The sequence below is a fragment of the Podarcis erhardii genome (assembly GCF_964252035.2).
Source record: "Podarcis erhardii genome assembly, chromosome: 9".
NCBI classification, from domain to species: Eukaryota; Metazoa; Chordata; class Lepidosauria; order Squamata; family Lacertidae; genus Podarcis; species Podarcis erhardii.
In genome coordinates this window covers 60,101,072-60,123,033 of record NC_138512.1, presented here as the reverse complement: position 1 = coordinate 60,123,033, position 21,962 = coordinate 60,101,072, and the positions used below count along the sequence as shown (strand labels likewise).

Here is a 21,962-nt window from a genome sequence, read left to right as displayed (position 1 = left end):
TTTATTACTCGGAAGTAGCTTCCCAGGGGCCTGCTCCCGAGCCCCCTTTGCAGAGCAGGACTATCTCTCTCTCTCTCTCTCTCTCTCTCTCTGCCTCTCAAGTTTGCCTCCTTACGCCCCCCTCCTCTTGGGTGCCCTGGGAAACGTCTGAACCACACAGACACGGGTTTTATTATTTGCTTGTTTCCACGCTCTCTGTGGGTTTCCTTCCCGCCCCCCAGGCAAAAACAGCGCCCTCCTGTTGTGGCCCTGGGTTTCTTAAACAGGTCGAAATGGAGAGGTGGGGAAGGAGCTGGGTTTGGGGGTCCCCATTCTGGACCAGGGGAGCCTACGGAGCACCGCTGCCTCCTGCTGCAAACAGGCCACAGAAATGCTGAAGCGGTTCTTCCTTTTGTGTGTCCCCCGTTCTGTGTTTCCATGTGCAACAGCTGTTTTTATCTATTTCAGCTCTGTCATCAAGATTTGCAGGGCATTTTTTGGATAGAATGGGACGGGTATGATGGCTGTGTGTGCTTTTCCCTCAGCCTATCTACAAGTAATTGTTTCAGTGCTTCAGACATTTTATTTTTATTGCAGAGTGGATTTCGCTTCAGGTTTGTGCTTCAGAAACAAAATAGAGAACTCTGTTTTTTGGTGGCACTATTTGTGCACAGTGTGTTTCAGCGGGAGGTTTTATTGGAGCCAGGACTCAGCCCTGAAACTATTTTACTTTTTTATTGTCTCACCTAGTCCTAGAACATAATTGAGAAAGGTGACTCTGAGCATGTGTGGGGAACATTACTTTCATCATTTATTTGCATGCATAGGTTTTGCAGTTTGTCTGACTTGTGAGGTTTTCAGTCGGTTTGAACTGTGGCACCTTTATTTTTCAGAAGCAAGCCAGTTTCTGCCCATATATGGGTTAGAAGTGTGCTTTGTCTTGGATATCTAGGGTATCTGCCTCATGGGAAATTAAATCACTGGGATTGACACACAGCCTCTTAACTAATATTTCAAAAATTCACACTTGATGATTGGCTTTGACATTGTACTGTGCTAAAAGTTTCATGGTTTAATTATTTAACATGCATCATGTGGAGTTGTTTCTTTGGCCATGTGACACAACTGTCTTCCTGGTTATAGTCATACATAGTTGACTTTGCAGATTTTAGTCCTTCAGAGCTAAATTTCTTGGAAAGAATGAAATACGGTGTAGTCTGATGTTGACTGACTGTATTTCCTAATATCCTGATTTCAGGAAACTAATTATAAATGCGATAATAGATTTCCCCCCTCTGAAAAGAAATGTAGAATGCATGAAGTCTTGCAAACCCCAAATCACTCAGTCTCTCAAACCTCAATGGCATTTCCATTGATTAAAAGAAACACAAACAATATAAAGTGCCCAAAGACACAAACAGTAAAATCTTTTTGTTGTGCCTTGTACCATTATAATTACACGCATAGCAAGAGGTGTGATAAAACAATATTTTAAAAGAGAAGTACTTGAGTCCTGGAGATATAAGCTTACTACTTACCACTTAATTTCTGGGGTTAGAAATATGTCAGTGTTGTGTTCAGCTATCTCTGAATCTTGATACTGCAACATAATACTATCCTAGAGTTGAGAGTTCTAAAAAGACAGTTACTGCAACTTAGTGTTGCCATTCTAGTTTCTCAGGCTCCTAAAAGCTCTGAGTGATAACAGCGGTATCTGTTTACAGTGACCTTTAATACATTGAATGGCTGATAGGAATCTTAAGTGTGTTTTGATTTTAAAATGACTAAATTCTGCACCAAAACAACTAAAAGAGCACCAGGTGGAAGAGTAACATTAATAAGATAGAAATGTGAGGACGCAAGTCAGACAATTTATCCAAAGAACATAAGAAGTTGGCCTGCTGGATCCAGCACCCTGTTCTCACATTGGCCAAACAAGATGCCTGTGCTCTGGCCAAACAGACAGCGCTCTGCCTACCTGCAGTTCTCAGCAATCCAGAGGCACAATTACTGGTAATTCTCCATTTAGACCATTATTGTCTGCACTGTGACAACAGCTCTCCAAGGTCTCAGGCAGAGACCTTTCTCTTTACTAGTTGACGCTTAGAATTGGGAATACTAGGGGTTGGACTGGGACTTTTTTTTTATCACCAACCAGACAAAAGACGCAAAACTTGAAAGATGCCTCTCTCTTCACACTACATGAATGAACATTAAAATGGTAAACATGAGTGTAAAATGATGTCGTTTGGGGCAGAAACCCTCCAGTATCACATACACGCAGATGGGATCTGAGCTTATACCTTCTATTTGTGTGTGAATAGCTATATAATCAAGGATACTCGTACCTCAATGCTAGATGTAGGCGGAGTGATATAGCAGCATCATATGCTCCCAGACCAGCTCTGAGATTGACTAGATCAGCCTTTGTGAACCTGGTGCCCTCCAGATGTTTTTGATTACTTCTATCAGCCATAGTCAGCATGGCTGTACTGAAACTGATCTAGTTCATTCAGTGGTGCTTTGATTTCAGTTTTTCACATGCCAATTCTCATCCACCTACATGAGACTGATCTGCTCAGTGTCCATGCTTGGATGGTTGGACTTAGAACCCCGGTCTGCCAGGTCCAACCTGCTATTCAACCCATTGGCTCTGAATGATCGAAGCCTGTGTTTGGAATCATAAACTTTACAAAAACACAAGTCCGTGCTGTAATGTGCAGACTTAGGCTTGTGCAGATCTACTTTGTTTTTATTACTAGAACCCAAAGATCTACCAACCAGAGCCAGTTAGTTATAACGAAAGGACAGGGTGCATGCAAGCACACGATAAATTTTGTTTTCAGTACCAGACCACAGTCATTTACGATATATAGTTAAGTTATTCATATACCACTTTTCAGGCAAACCTCCACAAGCTGTTTGCATTGAATTATTATAGAATCAAAGAATCGTAGAGTTGGAAGAGGGACCCCAAGGGTCATCGAGTTAATCCCCCTGCAATGCTGGAATCACAACCAAGACATCCATGACAGATGGCCTCCCAACCTCTGCTTAAAACCCCCCAGCGAAGGAGCGTCCACCACCTTCCAAGGGAGTCCGTTCTACTGTTACACAGCTCTTACTGTTGGAGTGATTAAAAATAAAAGTAGCATCATTTCCCCTTTGTAAGGTTAGTTGGCCCATTTGGAAGAGCTGCAAAGTTTGCAGTGGTAACTTAAGTTGGATCAGCTCTCGCTGACACAAGAATGCCCATTTACGAATGTTGGGGAACTTAGCAATGCCTTCATGAGTTAGACACCACAAGAACAGAAAATCTCATCTCCTAGTAAACGAAGTGGTAGGAGATGACTCATCCCTTGTGTTATGTTTGAAAACAGCCTTCGGAAGGACCTTGAGTTAATCCAATCCAGCATTATTTTTCAGTGGGATAGGGATGAGTTGCATCTGCTCTTTTATATATCATGTTTTTGCTCTTGCTTTTACACTTGTTTTTAATGTGTGTTTTTGTAAGTCTCCCAAGCTTATCTTTCTAATAAATAAAATGATAATACAAAAACAATCCTTCTGCTGTTAAAAGCGGTTCTCTTCTCTTTTAACGCACTGCTGGTAAACAGAAAAGTAAACGTTCAGTAGGACATTTTTTAGGACACAATCGCTTTTTGCGTGTGACTGGCGGACTGTATTCCTGGTATTCCTTCCATATTTTTCTGTAGCAGGGAGGGGATGAGTGTGACAAAAAAAGGAAGGTTTTTGAGTAAAGAAAATATGAGTAATTTTGACTATCGCTGCCTTGGCAGCTGAATTATTGTTTTCAAGGTTGTGCGCAGAGCTGGAGATGATGCTTCACAGGCAAATAATGCTTGTTTGTTTTTTGAGGGTGATTAAAAAAGAGGACAAAACAAGCATTTGGCTTTATTTATTTATTTAGTTTACCATATTTTTCGCTCTATAAGACACACCAGACCATAAGACGCACCTAGTTTTTGGAGGACAACAAGAAAAAAAAATATTCTGAATCTCAGAAGCCAGAACAGCAAAAGGGATCGCTGCGCAGTGAAAGCAGCAATCCCTCTTGCTGTTCTGGCTTCTGGGATAGCTGCGCAGCCTGCATTCGCTACATAAGACGCACACACATTTCCCCTTACTTTTTAGGAGGGAAAAAGTGAGTCTTACAGAGCAAAAAATACGGTATATACCGCCCTTCATCTGAATATCACAAGGCGGTTCCCATTGAAGTGAATTCCCTTAGTTGTCTAAATAAGTTTATGGAGGATAACAGGAGTGGGCTGCACTTCTGTCTCAATTCAAGGGTTGCAGTGTGTGTCAAGTTAATCTGGTCTTTTGTGTGAAGACACCAGTGTGGAAAAGTAGAGGGCCTGGGGGGGGGGGACCAGCCAAAATGTGCAAATCTCTCTCTTTATCAGTAGCTAAATGGTGTCCTTGAGCTAGCTGAATCTGCTTCTGGAGGTAGCAAATAAACAAAATGGAAAATCTTCCGGTGTCATAAATCCCATTACTTTTCTTACAAGAATAGCAAAATGGGACAGTTTCACCATAACATGATAGCTGCTGGTGAAATAATCACATTTGCTCTTGGCAATTACATAGCGGGAGATGTTCACTTGATTCAACATGGCTTCATGTGCAAGTTTGACCCCTTTTGGAAGACGGAAAGGTGGGCATGGTGAATGGAAGCATATAAACAATTAGATTTGGTGTCGGTGCTAGATTTGGATTTTGCAGCTGGTATGTGAGGCTCAGGATGCGGGTGGCGCTGTGGGTTAAACCACAGAGCCTAGGACTTGCCGATCAGAAGGTCGGCGGTTCAAATCCCTGTGACGGGGTGAGCTCCTGTTGTTCGGTCCCTGCTCCTGCCAAACCTAGCAGTTCGAAAGCACGTCAAAGCGCAAGTAGATAAATAGGTACCGCTCCGGCGGGAAGGTAAACAGTGTTTCCGTGCGTTGCTCTGGTTCTCCAGAAGCAGCTTAGTCATGCTGGCCACATGACCTGGAAGCTGTACGCCGGCTCCCCTGGCCAATAAAGCGAGATGAGCGCCGCAACCCCAGAATCGGTCATGACTGGACCTAATGGTCAGGGGTCCCTTTACCTTTACCTATGTGAGGCTCAGGGAGGGGTGGCACCTGGAGACAGGAGAGGAAACGGAAGCATCCATACACAGTCTGCAGAGGGAGTTAAGGGATTGTGGAGCTGGCAGTGATGCAATTTCCACCCATAATATGGCTGATTACTTGTTTGGTGCTGTGAAAATATTGTTCAGGGTGGATTACCATCAATGTAATAATGGGGAAGCATGGAGTAAGAAGGTTCGCCTCACCTGTGCCATTGGTCCTTTTGCCATGGAGTTATTCTTCTGTAATCCTCTGGGAATTGTAGCTCTGTGATGGGAACAGGGGGTCTCCTAATAGCTCACAGCACTCTTAACAAACTATGTTCCCCACGATTCCCCCATGAACTGTTAAAATGGTATCATAGTGCTTTAAATGTGTGGTGCATATGTGACCTCTCCAATTAACATACTGTGTTTGAACTGAAATTGGATTTCTTAATGATGTAAACTCCTGTCTACTTTATGTCTTGTAGCTTGCAGAACTACTTTATATGATTTAAATATATTGCAAAGCATTGTTAACTTTATACCACTTGCCTTTTTCTTTTTTCTTTAAGGAATGTTTTAAGGGAAGCTGGGCTACTCACAAGTTGCTACACAAGAAAGCAAGTAAGAAAATACTTTTGCTTTTATCATATTCTTTTGTTGCCCTGACATGCACAGAGTTATAGGGGGTGGGGAGGGGAGGGGAGGGTTGTAAGCCATTTAATCCAGCCCCTTGTTCAGTGCAGTTGTTCCATTGTTAAAGCATTCCAGATGGCTTTCCAACATTTGCTTGAAGACCTTCAGCAACAGAGAGCCTGGCCCCCTTTGGGTAATCTGTCCCACTGTGAACTGCTCTTTCTGTTAAGATGTTTATCTTCATGTTCAACCAAAATCCAACCTCCTATATCTCAAGACCATTAGATAGGGAGAGAAAAGTTCTGTTAGTGTCAACTTAAGGCCAGAGTAAAGATGGGTGCTCCTTTATTAAGCATTACTTTCCAAGTCCCTCACAATTCTGGCCCAATTCTCATTAGGCACGTCAAACTCTCAAGAGGCTGTGATCTACTCCCAGTATAAAATAATTGGCATTGGCACTGGAGGGAGGAGAAGCCAAAGTTGTTGCTTTTTGGGGGGTTGGGCAGAGATGCTGAGTTTTTTTGGTGGGGTGATGCGACAAGCCACTCACCAACAACGACACCAATGTAGATCACATGCAACAGAATACTACTTCCGCTTTCTGCATTCCAAAACGTTCAGTGCAGCGCCAAAGGAGGGACATAGCGCCGGGAGTAATGTCCCACTGATCGACCATGATCACACAGGCGATTGACCTGTAGATTGCGATCAACCGGTTGGACCTAACTTGACTATACCACTTCAAACTGCAGGTATGGACTTGCATGTGATTGCATGCAACTCCATACAGCACACATTCCCTTCACATTCTCTCCAAACAAGAAGCTAGGTGTTGTGGGGGGAAAGGGCTTTCGATTAGCCTTCTCCCTGATGTGCTTCCTTTCTATGTACAATAATCTTTTTTTGTTTATTTTGTTATTTGTTTGGATGGGCATTCAGTTACATGTGAGGCTATCTTTGTCTGAATCGGTGTAGCTCAGATGTAGGTTTGAGGCTTTAGTTCCTCTCCCTCCCCCCCCCAAAAAAGCTTCTGTTTATTTTCCGAGTCTTCCATGCATTCAGTCTTACCCAGTGTGAGTGGGTGTGTTACTGGAATTTTGACTTTTTTGTTTCTTAACCATTGCTGTTCTTCACCGCATCAGTTACTTCTAAATAGCTGGGAATGCTGTTGGAATATTATTAATGGCCAAGGTGGTTGAGAGAAGCTGATGTGAATAAAAGCACAGAAAGTGAACAGAAAGTCCGTGGCACTCGTGGAAGCCATAAACTTTCAAATAATGGCTCTGTGTTTGCTGCCATTAGTGACAAGGTTGAAGGATCTGATCTGTGTTCTGGTTGTACAGTGGTGCCTCGCAAGACGAAATTAATTCGTTCCGCAAGTTTTTTCGTCTTGCGAGTTTTTCGTCTTGCGAAGCACGGTTTCCCATAGGAATGCATTGAAAATCAATCAATGCGTTCCTATGGAAACCGCCTTCAGACCAGGTCCGGGGACAGTCTGTCCCCCGACCTCTTCTGAAGGCTGGGGGGGGGGACAAGGGCTTTTCTTCCCACCCCCAGAATTTTAAAAAACCCCGGGACAGCAGAGGACTTCTCCGCTGTCCTGGGGTTTTTAAAAATGCTGGCGGGCGGCAGCGCTGCCACCCGCCAGCATTTTAAGATCGTCCGGGATAGCGCCCGCCAGCATTTTAAGATCGTCCGGGATAGCGCCCGTCCGGGATAGCGCCCGCCAGCATTTTAAGATCGCCCCGGACAGCGGAGAAGTCCTCCGCTGTCCCGGGGTTTTTTAAAATGCTGGCGGGTGCTATCCCGGACGGCTTTTGAAGGCAGGTGGGGGGGAGCAAAGACTTTCGCCCCCCGCCAGCCTTCAGAAGAGGTCCCGCTATCCCGGACGGCTTTTGAAGGCAGGCGGGGGGAGCAAAGACTTTCGCCCCCCGCCGGCCTTCAGAAGAGGTCCTGGACGTCTTCTGAAGGCTGGCGGGGGGCGAAAGTCTTTGCTCCCCCCGCCTGCCTTCCCGGGGGCTTTGAAATCGCCCCGGGACAGCGGAGAAGTCCGCTGTCCGGGGCGATCTTAAAATGCTGGCGGGCGGCAGCGAAGCCCTCCGCTGTCCTGGGGTTTTTTAAAGGCTTCGCTGCCGCCTGCCAGCATTTTAAGATCGCCCCGGACAGCGGGCTTCCCTGCTATCCCGGACCGCTTGTAAAATGCTGGCGGTGTGGAGCAAAGCCTTTCGGCCCCCGCCGGCCTTCCTGGACCTCTTCTGAAGGCCGGAGGGGGGGGGGAAGGCTTTGCTCCCCACCGCCAGCATTTAAAAGAGGTCCCCGGAGATTTCCCTATGGGCTTTCTTCTTGCGAAGCAAGCCCATAGGGAAATTCGTCTTGCGAAGCGCATCGAAAAATGGAAAACCCTTTCGTCTAGCGGGTTTTTCGTCTTGCGAGGCATTCGTCTTGCGGGGCACCACTGTAGTTGCAATCTTGAAATCTAGGTGAGGTTGCTTATGTATCATATCTTAATCCAGTTTCAGGAGCCTTTTAACAAAAAAAAAGTAGATTGGATCTGGATTTCAAGGAGAAAGCAAGCCTAAAAAGACCTATTCTAAAGGAAAAGGAAGAGTTATGAATGTACTTCTCAAATTCCTTTTTGACAGATATTCCTTCTGGTTTTTTTTATGAAGTTGGTTGTCTTATAATTATAGCATTATTTTGTAATTTTGTTTTGTTGGTTTTTTTTTTACAGAGGATGAAAAAGCGAAGCGGGAGGTTTCTGCCTGGACTGTAGATGGTGACATTAACACAGATCCCTGGGCTGGCTATCGATATACTGGAAAACTTAGGCCACATTATCCACTGGTAAGTGGCTGAAATAACTGAAATGGTGTATCACTTTTAAATCCTGCTGGTGATCAAACTGCAGTAAGAAAATTTCTTAGCAATTATGCTGCCCAGTTGGAAAAATGGTAATAGAACTGTAATTTTGTAAGACACTTACACAAGCCTGGTTGTTAGGTTTTCAGGGGACAATATGCAGCAAAAAAAAATCAAGGCACTATCATAAATTAGAAGACAGCATTAGGAGAGTATAAATTAATCCTACGGAAGGAGAACAAAGGAAAGGAAGGGGGCGGTCAAATCAATTTTAGCTGGATATTCAATAATTTAATAGTCATGCTCTCATGCTCCATTCCCCAGCCCACAGGTATCTTTCAGCCTGCAAATGGCTGAGCATATACTGCTAAGCAGCAGAGCAATTTGATGTGAGTAGATCTGATTTGGCAACACTTATTGGTCCTCTAGTACTAAGAACCTCAAAGTGTGTTGTGGGATTTGGTGCATATAGCTCATTTTGTGTTAGAGAAGGTGGAATGGGGGCATAGCTGTCAAGCGTCCCTTATTTGGAGGGACAGTCCCTTATCCCAGTGCCATGTTCTGCTGCTGTCCCTTATTGATGGATGTCCCTTAAATTTCCCAGGTTTCAAAGGAAGCAGCTCCTCTCCCTCCCTCCCTACCGGCCAGGGAGGAGGGAGGCTCCAACTGTGTTGCTTGGCTGCCCGGTCCGCCCCCCACCGGCCTCCTCTCACCAGCCTCGGCCCCTGGGAGCCCCTCCCCACCAGGACTGGCGGGAGCCTCGGGCCGTTCCACCGCCATCCTCCTCATAGCTGCTGAACTGAGCATCTTCCTGGGGCCTCCCCTCTGCCCGTCGCCGCCGCTCCCGCTAGGCCGTACTGCGGCTGTGACGCCGAAGGACCCAGATGAGATGGGCAGCCTGGCATGGCCTATGAATTGCTGAGGAGCCTTGAGAGGAGAGCGAGGGCAACCATAGAGAAAGCAGTTCAGAGAGAGGATAAAGAGGAGGAGGCGGAGGCACGGACAGGTGTTCCAAGGGCTACAAGGGAAGGACCACAAGCGCTTCTCCCATAGATTTGTAGTGGTAGACTAGCATAGATGGTCTGATCTGCGGGTTTACTTCGGGCGCTATTTCCCCCTGCTTCCTCCCGCCCCACCTGATGGAATTGAGAGCTGCAGATGGAGCACGAGAGAAAAGATACAGAACTGCAGCAGCATCTTCGTAGCTTGGACTTCCTTTTGCGCGAAAAGTGGTTGCTGCTTGTAGTTATTTAATTGCAGTGTTTCATTGGCTGGTGTCTTGAGCAGCAACCTCTGGAAACGAAGGGCTAAAAACCGGCGCTGCTCTCCAAAATTACCTGGTCCCTTTTAACTTCGTATTTCAGCTGGTAGTCTAAAATCCCTTATTTTTGCTACTGGTCCCTTATTTTCAAATCTGTAAGCTGACACCTATGAATGGGGGCAAAGCAGGCAGACAGAATCTCTGTGGCGGTACCGTAGAACCAAAAAGCTTGTGCAATGTATGTATGTGGGACACGAGTTTAAAAACAAAGTTAGGTAGCAGGTAACTCTGCTCTTGCCTTTGTGCACTGAATGCTTTGTGGAAGAGGGTTTTCATCCTGTAGTAGTGGAAGATGAAATTCATCTGGTGTTTCAGTTTTTGAGGAAATACTTGATAATAAAGGGTAATCACTCCCCTCTGCAGTATATCTGATTAATGTAACAACAAGCATAATCATTTTGGGGTTTCCCCAAAAGCAGTGTCCTGTGATTTCTTTGCTCAGAAATTATTATTGTTTATTAAATATCTATACTGCCCTTTGTCAAAAGATCACAGGGCAGTTTACAATATAAAAACACAAAAATACAAACCATAATAACAAACAAAAATAATAACTACTTCTTTTTCTTATTAAATAAATTCCTCAGTTGGTTGGTTTGCATTATTAAGATATAGTTTCTGAAACCATAGTTTGTTTGTTTGTCCAAACTCTGCTCAGCTTAACTATGGTTTGTTTACTACCAAAAATCTGACTCTATAATCTGAAGCCATGGTTTTATTGTTGGGGAATAAATCTTGTTTTGTTTGGTGTTTTGTTATGTTATAAGCTCTTGGCTTTAAAAAATGGGTATCAGATAGGCTATAAATATAAATACGTTTAAATTCCAATTGTGCTTTATTTAGATGCCAACAAGACCTGTGCCGAGTTACATTCAAAGGCCGGATTATGCTGATCACCCGCTAGGTAATTGCAGATACAGAACAATTCTCACTTTTCAAACTTGCGTTTGATTTAGGCTACATTAATTTTCTTTCAGAATGGATTCGTCTCAGATGGGTTTATCAAAAGCTAAGCTTATTTTTAGCAACCAGATTCTTTAGAAAACAAGGCTTTGAAAAGCACTTAAAAACCCCAGTGAAGGTCTCAAACAGTGATGTTTCTTGAATCCCCAAATCTAGCATCGACTCTATGCTCTCACTGGATAGCAGAAATTTAGTATGTAGCAGAAAGTTTCTAGCTAGAGAACTGTGTCAAGTGAATTGCTTGGGGGAAAAGTAAGTTTGGCTAGAGGTCCCCCACAAAAAACATGTTTGAATGGCAGCTTGGTCAGAGTCCATTAAAAGTGGGGTATCACATGGGATATGCAAGGGAACTATAGCCCCCTCAAACATCCCCTTTAGTTCTCACCAATACTTTCAGCTTTTTTTTTCTTAAATATGTGGAGAGGGTTTGACTTTTTTGAGGGGGCAGTTTCTGTCTGTATTCAATTTGTTTGGTGTAGAGGTGCTGATTGTTTTCTGGGGTGGGAAGTGGTGAAAGCCTGTGTATCATTCATTGTGCTTCCATGAATTTGTCTATATGTTGCCCACAACAGTTTCCTAGATTTCCTAAGAAGATTGGAGACCCCTAAATTTTATATATAATAAATATATAAAAACATTTATTACTTATACCCTTCCCATCTGACTGGGCCTCCCCAGCCACTCTGGGCAGCTCTCAACAGAACATTAATAACACGATAAAACATCAAACATTAAAAACTTCCCTAAACAGGGCTGCCTTCAGATGTCTTCTAAAAGTCAGATAGTTGAGTCATGTTGAGTTTCTGCTAGGCTTTTCTTTCACAATGGGGGGGGGGGTGCAAATATGGTGGGTGGGTAGTGAAAACGTGAGAATGAGGAAGAAGAAAAATCACTTTCCCAAGTGCTGTTTGGTATGTGGGTTTTGTGCCCCTTTATAACATAAACCTCTTGACATGCATCTCCCTCTGCATACTTTCACCATTAACCCATTGTCAGGGATCTCTCTGCTACTCAAAAGCTAACTGTTAATACTGCCACTCTGGGGGGGGGGTGTGTGTGTGCTGGGTTGTGTGTCATTTTACTGCTTCTCTTGAAAAGAGCTATTTCAGTTACATTAGCACAGGTTTCAGGATACGGAAAACCTGCATCCGTTAACTAAAAATTATTATGACTAGATAATAATTGATGTTTCTCTTTAGGCATGTCTGAATCGGAGCAGGCTCTTAAAGGAACTTCTCAGATAAAAATTCTTTCTGCAGAAGATACAGAAGGGATGCGAATAGTGTGTAGGGTAAGTCTATTTTGGAAGATGTTATAATCCCAACAAATCTTAAGAGGGAATAGTTTTTGCATGCTTGTGTGAGTGAAAAGCACAAATAATTTGAGGTGTACCCAAAAAGGTGAAATCTTACCATATGTAATGAATAATGTTGAGCATGAGTTCTAGTAAGGTCCGTATCTCAAGAGTTGCCAGAATTGCATGGCTTTGTGTATAACAATTTTTTAAACTGTGCCCCACATTTCATTTTGTTTTGTCAAGATTTGTACGTGAAATTCTGTTTAATAAATATTTTAACCAGCATGATGACTTTTTAAATTTAGACACCAATCAAATGTTTTATGCATGCTTTAATATGTTCGTTTTGAACACCCCATGCATTTGAATTAGCAGCATTTATAAAATTTCAGAAGAAGCTATAAAAGTTCAGTTAATTTGTTCTGTTTTATATAAATGGTGGTTACAAAAGCTGTGTGATTGCTGAGTGTCTACCACTTATTTTCTGTCTCCTGGGAGATGGACTTCATGGGGAGGAAATCGCATTTGGTATTGGTCTTCACTTCTCTTACCACAAGAACTTTTGTACTGGTTCATGATCTGTCTCGCCCCATCTGTAGCTTACAATGCATTAGCAGTGTTCTCCTGCATACTTTCTGATTGCTGCTATTTCATTCCTCCTCTGGCGTGGGCAGAATAAACAAACCAGAAAGCCTTGCACTTCTTGTAATGTCTGAATGAGGGATCATGGTTTGCCACTTCCTAGGAAACCACAGTCCGTAAACCAACAACAAACCATTGCTTAGGGTAGGCTAGTGACTATGGCTGAAGGAGCAGCATGGGAGATCCCTAGTTTGGACATAACAGGATGTCAAGGCCTTCTTCATTTGTTTTTCTTGCTCACTCTAGGGGAGAAGCAAAGTGAGAGCTGTCGGCCAATGTGCAGTAATTCTCTGCTTGTTCATTGGTAACCTGTGATAAGTCGGAAACCCTGACTTGTTATATGTGAATGTGGCCTCTGTCTTGATGATAACTTCTGCTTCTTTGTCTTGCAGCTTGCTAGAGAGGTATTAGATGTTGCTGCCATGATGGTAAAGCCAGGTGTAACTACTGAAGAAATAGACCACGCTGTTCATCTAGTAAGGATACTTCACTGAGCTTCTGGATTTTAGTTTCTGCTGTGCCTTTATAATTGGTATATTTGGTAACACGCTTCCTTGATTTTCCTGTGCAGTTACAACTATACATACTCCATTGCTCAAACCACAATTTCCATTTCTTAAAGCAACCTGAGAATGCCAAAGGTTCTCCGGTGTCATTTGCTTCCATATGTGTAGCCTCTGACATTTTCTAATGGGCCCAATACAGTATTGTAAAATGTCCTTCCTTGCCCACCTTATTTCCTACCAAGTTTGCTCTGTAAACAGTAGTTGTAGGATTTGGCATTCTGCTGCCCCGTATGCCACTCTGGCACATATGCCAGGACGTTTCAAGGAGGCTGTAAGCACTAAGGTGCAACTCTACCCATCCTCCCACTGCAGTGGAAATAGTTTTTTAAATTATTAATAGAAGTTATCTCAGCAGGGTTTCAGACTTGCACATTGCTACATTAAGCGGATGAAATAATTTTAAAGAAAAGTAAAGATTTTTAAAATATGCATTGCATTTAAATGGCGCTGTAGTTCCAGGGGCTTCAGATAAGCTTTTAAAATGTCCTTATAAGGTAAGTCTGTATTATTGTACCTGCATTGAACATAGCTGCCTAATACCAAGTCATATTATAGCCTATGATAGCAGGTCTGGGTCTCAGACAGAGGTCTTTCTACTTCATCCTTTCTTGAAATGGAGAGGTTTAGAATTGAACCTGGACCTTTGGTATGCAGAGCTTCTGCTGTGGTCCTTCCCCATGTTGCCTGGTGCTGATAACGCTGAGGTTGCAGGTTCGATTCCTGTATGGGACAGCTGTTGTCAGAGACCAGGCTGAGGAATACTGCTCTGATGAAGAATGGTGGGAGTCTCCCCACCCCCCTGCTCCTGACCAAGATCCTGAAGCTGCCCAGGAGCAGTGGGGCAGTATAGATTTGGAACAGTGGTTTGCAGAGGGGCATAGTTCTGAAGGCAAAAGTTGGGAAGAACTGGGGGGGGGGGGTGAACAGCAAAGTGAAGAAGAACAGGAACAGAGAGAGAACCAACAGACTCTCTCTCGCTGGAAAGTGTCCAGCCTATCAGTCCAAGGTCACGTAGAGCAGATAAGGTGGCTACACAAAAAGTACGGTGGCTGCGAGATCAGGTTGTAGGACGGAAGTGACTGGGAGGGCGGGGGAAAGTGGGTAGAAATCTTAATTGGGAGTACCTTCATTCCAAGGATGGCTGCTCTGTTTTGTTTTTTTCCTGTGACACTTTAAATGATAAGGGACTATTTTCACTTTGTCCTACAGCCAAAGGGAGGGAGGAAGCCGAGTCCCCGGAGCCTGACAGCTGCATATTTCTGCATTGCAGGGGCTTGGACTAGATGATCCTTAGGGTTCATTCCAACTCTAAAATTTTATGATTCTATGACTTGCCTAAATCTGTCTGGAGTTTGTGGTATGGGGAACATTTGACTTGGGGACTTGCTGGTTCAGAGCTCAGTCCCTTGGCTACCTCAGTGCACCAGCTCCTGAATTCACAGCCAGAGGCAGATTATTCTCAAAAAATCATTTAGATTTCCCCCCCTTGTGGATCTGTTACATGGAAGTATGTAATGTTCATATGAGTCAGACAGCTGTTAATGTAGGGTAGAGTAGCAAGCTGTGTTTCACAGGACTGTTTGGTTAAGAAGACCCCCCATGTAATCCAGAAGCTTAGCACAGCACTGAAACATTTGGTCTAGGAAAAGGTTACCAGCCCATTCCTAAATAAATTGACTTGGACGTAAGTCATGTTGGTTTGTTGGATCATATTTCCAGATTGTCACACTTAGGCCCCTTGCCTTTGTCCTAACTCCTTTAGAATAATATGAGTATTTCAAAATCTCTTTCAGGCTTGCATTGCCAGAAATTGCTATCCTTCCCCGCTGAATTATTATAATTTTCCTAAGTCTTGCTGCACGTCAGTAAATGAAGTAATCTGCCATGGAATCCCAGACAGGCGACGCTTACAAGAGGGTGATATCGTTAATGGTAGGAAAACCGATTAAGTAATTTTAGTATCCTTTTAAAAACTTGGTATGATGTTTGGAAAGATGCCACTAATGAATAGGACTTATATTTGGATTCCCCCCATCTGCCTTGGAAATACAGGTTGGTCTTACTGGTTTTTTTAAAAAAATTGATGGCGAAACTCATTTCTCTTGCTTAGGTGCATGTAAATTAAACTGTAAGCTGTGCTGGTGTGTGGGGGGCATGTTCTCCATAAGAGATTTCTTTTTTTCTCTTGTGCAGAAGCAAAGCTGCAAATGAATATTCTATATAGGATGTGTGAACTGGGCTCAGGCGCACTGATCCCTTTTGCGGCCAGTACTGCTATACATCCTGGTGAATGATAGCACAGCGACCTTAGATGGAGGAAATGTGTGGGTGGTGGTGGTGGTGGGGAGGAATTGCAACAGTGCGTTCTAAATATCTTCCAATAGTGGCAGGATATAATTCATTGCATTGCCTGTTGGCTCCCTACCCAAGTACTTTGGCTTTTCAAGTGATTGGTCTGTGCCTTCCTGCACGTCTTCTGAAATCATATTGGAATAAATAATGAGTTGTTCTGGAACTATTGTGGAGTGAGCTACTTGAAATTTGCCTCCTAAAATTGGACCCTGCAAAGCTGTGGGTTCTAGCCAACAAAATTGTCCCATTAGCCCAAAGACTTCTGAATGTGCAGTGGGACTTCTTTTCCGTGTCTGCTCCTGTCCCTCCCAAAACTTTTTTTAGGCTTTCCCCAGTCTTCTGGAGAAGATTTTGTGGCTGGGGTAGGGCTTGAAGGAGAGGAGGGTTTTGTGTTAATGGAACAACTTCATTGGTTGTAACCCTCTGACCTCAAGCCCCATGAAGTTACCTTATACAGTGTGCTTGTCTCTTACATTGAGGTTCAATTCCAAGGGTTACATATATGCACGAAAATAGCATATACCCAAGCCCTTGTAAGCTGCCCGACAGTTAGTGGGATGTTCAGAGTGAGAACTGGCACACTCTGCCAGCAAGCAAGGCAGAGAGCTTAAATGCTCTTTTTGTGCCGGGTAACCCAAGCAGACCTGGTGCGAAAGAGCTTTTATGCTCTCCACCTTGCTTGGGAGTCGACGTGTGCAGTTTCAACCAGCTTGCCTTCAGCTGCGTATGGTTGGAATCGTAGAAGCCAAATGCACGTAAGGTGCAGGCTTATTGTACTGAATCAGACTAGGATTGTGTCTAGCACAGTGTCCCTTCTGACCAGCAGTGAGACGTTTTAAAACAGAAACTGTGGCCAAGTAAACTTATATCTGTCAAGTCTCATGAGAGGTCTTTCTGCACCCCTTTTTTAAAAGCTGGAGTTGATGCAGATTGACCATGGGACATTCTGCATGTAGAGCAAACGCTCTCACATTGAGCCTATGGCTCTGCTTCTCCACTCTTGGTTTTCTTTTTTTTTTTTCCATATATTTTTATTAAGTTTTTAACAACACAAAAAGAAAAACTTATTTATATCCAAGTACATATCACTTATTTTCATTATCTTGACTTCCCTCAACTCTTCCGACAATCTTTCGCAATTTCCATCCTATCTACACATTTCCTAACTTCAACGTTACTATTAAGTGTTACAGTTCTGTCTCTATATATCTTCACGTAACGTTCCTCGTTCTTTCACAAAGCTTCTTTGAAACACACTAACGTTGTATGTTCCTCACATGCAGTTTCCAAATATTCCGTAAATTTCCCCCAGTCTTCCAAAAATTTCTGATCTTTTTGATATCTTATTTTACCTGTTAATTTATCTAATTCTGCGTAGTCTATAAGCTTTGCCCTCCAATCTTCCAGAGTTGGGACCTCTTTTCCCTTCCAATTCTGGGCCACCAACATCCTTGCCGCCGTAATAGCATATTGAAAAAATTTACAGTCTTTCCTTGTTATATCCTTTCTTGTTATTCCTAATAGGAAAATTTCAGGTTTTTTAACAAAGTTATATCTTAGTATTTTCTTCAGTTCGTTATATATTGTCCCCCAAAACTCCCTTATTTTACTGCACTCCCACCACATATGCATGAATGTACCTTCCTTCTCTCCACACCTCCAGCATTTATTACTAATTTTGTACATTCTGGCTAATCTTACTGGCGTCAAATACCATCTGTACACCATCTTCATTGAGTTCTCTTTTAGGGAGACACAAGCTGTAAATTTTATGTTTTCGTTCCATATTTTGTACCAATCATCTATTTCTATATTGTATCCCAAATCTCTGGCCCATTGAATCATCACATCCTTTACCTCCTCATCCATCGTGTGCCAATCTAGCAGGATTTTGTACATTTTTGAAATCACCTTATAATTGCTGTTCACTATTTCTGTTTGAAATTTAGATTCTCTTTCTCTGTACCCTTTTTCCTTTGCATCTTTCTTAAACATTTCGTTTATTTGGAGGTAATGCAGCCAATCATAAACCTGACCTTTTATTTGTTCGTATGGTTTTATCCTCCATTTTCCTCCTTCCTTCATCACCAATTCTCCATATGTCGCCCAATTATCTCTCATGTTGACTTTTTTAACAGCTAACACCTCTAATGGGGACAGCCAGTGTGGGACTCCTACTTCCAATATGTTTTTATATCTATCCCATACTTCCAACAACGCTCTCCGAACAATATGATTATCAAATGACTTGTAACCCTTCTTCTTCTCTTTCCATAAATAAGCATGCCATCCGGCTCTGTTGTCGAATCCTTCCAAATCTAACAGCTTTGTGTTCTTGAGGTTGATCCATTCTTTCAGCCAACAGAGGCATGATGCCTCATAATATATCTTCAGGTCTGGCAGAGAAAAGCCCCCCCTCTCCTTTGTGTCTGTCAATAATTTATATTTAATTCTTGGTTTTTTCCCTTGCCAAACGTATCTTGTGATCAGCCTCTGCCATTCTTTGAAAATCGACGTTCCTTTTAATATTGGTAGCATTTGGAATAGGAATAGCATTTTGGGCAATACTAGCATCTTAATTAGTGAGATTCTGCCCCAGAAGGATAATTTTAATCTGTTCCAAATTATCAGGTCTTTCTTAATTTTATTCCATATCGGTGTATAGTTGTTCTGATATAGATCGATATTTTTTGGGGTCAGCCAAATTCCTAAATATTTCACTTTTTTAACAATTTCGATTCCTATTTGTTGCTGTAATTCTTCCATTGCTGTTTTCTCCATATTTTTGACCATGATTTTAGTTTTCTTCCTATTTATTATGAACCCCGCCACCTCTCCAAATTTCTCAATTTCGTCCAGTATTTTTGCTGACTCCAACGGATCTTCAGCCGCCAGCACTAAATCGTCCGCAAAGGCTCTTATTTTATGTTGGTCTTTTCCTACCGCCACCCCTTTTATTCTTTCTTTTTTCCTTATTGAATCTAATAGCACCTCCAGGACCATGATAAATATCAATGGAGACAATGGACAACCTTGTCTGGTGCCTTTTGAAATTTTTATTTCTTCTGAGATCACACTATTTACTATCAATTTGGCTCTTTGTTCCATATATATTGCCTTTATTCCGTTGAGAAAATCATTACCCATATCCCTCTGTTCGATATTTTTCAGCAGAAAGTCCCATGATACATTATCAAATGCTTTTTCCGCATCCACGAACATTAGCATTGCCTGCTTCTCATTCCTGGCAGACAGATATTCTATAATATTTATAATATTTCTCACATTATCTCTCATTTGTCTGCCAGGAAGAAAGCCTGCCTGGTCTTCATGTATAATTCCTTGTAGAACCTTTTTCAGCCTTTCTGCCAATATCCCTGCAAAGATTTTATAATCCGTATTCAATAAAGAAATTGGCCTATAATTTTTAACTTGCGTCAAATCTGCATCGTCTTTTGGGATAAATGTTATGAATGCTTCTCTCCACGTCTCCGGAATTTCTTTCTCCTTCAAAATCATATTCATCACTTCTTTCATTGGTTGTGACAAGGTTGTCTCCAATTCTTTATAGTACCTTGCTGTGAAGCCGTCTGGTCCCGGAGCTTTTCCATTTTTCATTTTTTTAATTGCCTCTTTTATCTCTTCCAATCTTATTGGAGTGTTCAACCTTTCTTGTGCCTCTATCGAAATCTTCTGTATCTCTTTCTCTTTTAAGTATCTTTCTATTTTCCTTATGTTGTTCTTTTCTTTCTTTCTGTACAGTTGATTGTAGAAATCCAAAAATCCTTTCCTAATCCCTTTAGGGTTAGTTATCTCCTCTCCACCCACTTCTATTTTGTTTATTGTGGTTCGTTCTTTTCTTTCCTTGGTCTGCCATGCCAGCCACTTCCCTGCTTTATTTGCAAATTCAAAATTCTTTTGTCTTAGTCTTTTGATGTTCCACTCAACTTCTTTGTTTATCATCATTTCAAACTCCTTTTGCAGCACCTTAATACTTTGTTTGATTCTAGCATTATTTGGCTTCTTTATCAGTTTCTGTTCGTTTTCCATAATTTGTCTTAGTATTTCCTTCTTTTCTCTTTCTCTGTTCTTTCTTTTAATCGAGTTCTGTTGGATAAAATACCCTCTCATCACCGCCTTGCCCGCGTCCCAGACAACACTCCTCTTCGTTCCTTTATCCCAGTTATCTTCAAAATATTCTTTCAATTTCTTCCTGGCCTCGTGGATTACCTTTTGATCATCCAATAAATAGTCGTTCATTTTCCACCTAAACAATCTTTCTTCCAAACCTTTGAATTCTAATTCCAGAGGACTGTGGTCTGAGATGACTCTTGGTTGAATTTCTACTTGAGATGTTCTTGGTGTCAGCTCATTTGATATCCAAATTTGATCAATTCTGGACATTGATTCGTTTGGGTCGGAGTAAAATGTGAATTCTTTTCTCAGAGGATGTCTTAACCTCCAGATATCTATTAGGTTACAGCTCTTTACCATTTCAAAAAAAGACTTGGGTAACTTCCCTTCTTTTGAGTTGTTATTTCTTAGTCTATCCATTTCTAAGGAGACCACCCCATTCATATCTCCCATCAGAACTATCTTTTGGTCTGCAAATTCTGATAACTTGTCCTCCAATTTTTTGAAGAATTCGGATTTGTTTTCGTTTGGTGCGTAAATCCCGACCACCATTATTTTTTCACCTTGCCAATTAATCTGGATTGCCATCATTCTTCCTTCATCATCTTTGAATATTTGTTGGGCTTCGATTTTACTTTTAACGTACATTACCACTCCTCTCTTTTTCTTTTTATCTGAGGATATGAATTCATTGCCTAATCTCTTATTAATCAAAATCTTTCTATGACTCCTTGCAACGTGAGTCTCTTGCAAGCAGATTATATCTAGATTTTTCCTCTTTAAAAGTTGTTCCACCTTATTGCGTTTTTTCCTTTCGTTCAAGCCATTCACATTCCAATTCCATATTTTTAGAGCCATGTTGTTTTAATTAGGTGTGTTTAGATTCCTTCCTCCTCTTCTTCCTCCCCTTCCTCTCTCACCTCCTCTTCCTCCTGTTCCTCATCTCTCTGGCCGTTTTTCCTCTTTATCTCTTCTCCTCCCGATGCTCCCTTAGCTTCTTCATCTTCTTCCGTCGTTAACTCTTTATACTTTCTTTGAAATTTACTTATTTCTTGCGGGCTGGTCAGTCTATGTCTTTTACTCTTGTAAAAAAAGGAAATCCCCTCGGGGAACTCCCATTTAAATTCTATATTGTTCTTTTTGAGAGTTTGGACTATTGCTTTATAGGGGTCTCTCCGTTTCAACAATCTGATTGGGATGTCCTTGAAAATGATTATATAGCTGCCATCTATAATTAGCCTTTTTTCTCTATTTTTTTGAAGGACCAAATTTCTCATATCCCTATCTTTAAAGGTTATGAGGCAGTCTCCTGGGTATTTCTTCGCTTTGGTCGTTTTGACCCTCATTCTGAAGGCATTCAGTATCGTATTTGCTACGTCAACTTCCTGGAGTTCTAACCATTGCGCCAGTTCTACTATTAACTTTTGTCTGATATTCTCGTTCTGCGTTTCTGGTATCCCTCTCAACCTCAAATTTGTTTCCCGTTGTCGAAGTTCACTCATAGAGATGGCATCCCACATTTCTTCTTGAGCTTTGTTAGTCTCCTGGAGTCCCACCTTAATTTTATCTTCCTCCCACTTTAATTCTCTTATTTCCATTTTTGTCTTTTTCATCCCTTCTTCTAATACTTGGGTTCTTTTGGATACTTCCTTAATTTGCCCTTTAAGTTCTCTTACTGTCTCATCTATTTTCTTATCTATTTTTCCAATTCTTGCATCTACCTGTTCAATTTTTGATTCTAAGTTCTTTTCACTTTGTCTGATCTCACTAAACATTTTTAATATTTCTGATCTGAAATCAGACTCTTGTTTGGACCCCTTTCTTTCTGCTGGAGTCCCCCCCTCCCCCACCTTTTTCTGTGTATATGACATTTTAAAATTTTTGGATCTGATTTCACTAACCGTTTAAACTGAACCCGATAGACCGTTTTTCCTTCTTTCCACTTCCCCAAACACCAATTCCCCCTTCCCCCCGCAAAAAATTCAATTTAGGAATAAGATGGGGAAATCTGGATTTCAATTCCCACTATCTCCTTTGAGTTGCAGTCTTTACAAATTTTAGTCCAGTTTTGATCTTCTTACTTCTTGCCACCAATTA

At 42.1% G+C, this 21,962-nt stretch overlaps 1 protein-coding gene across 1 annotated transcript in view; it reads left to right on the top strand.

Moving 5' to 3' along the window:
- The window catches only part of METAP1 (methionyl aminopeptidase 1), a 30,120-nt gene that overhangs the window by 439 nt on the left and 7,719 nt on the right, over positions 1 to 21,962 (top strand). The window contains exons 2-7 of the mRNA XM_081877506.1: positions 5,668 to 5,719; positions 8,463 to 8,575; positions 10,755 to 10,815; positions 12,074 to 12,165; positions 13,206 to 13,289; positions 15,173 to 15,311. Coding sequence (XP_081733632.1) covers positions 5,668 to 5,719; positions 8,463 to 8,575; positions 10,755 to 10,815; positions 12,074 to 12,165; positions 13,206 to 13,289; positions 15,173 to 15,311 — 541 coding nt within the window. The remainder of the gene's footprint in view (positions 1 to 5,667; positions 5,720 to 8,462; positions 8,576 to 10,754; positions 10,816 to 12,073; positions 12,166 to 13,205; positions 13,290 to 15,172; positions 15,312 to 21,962) is intronic.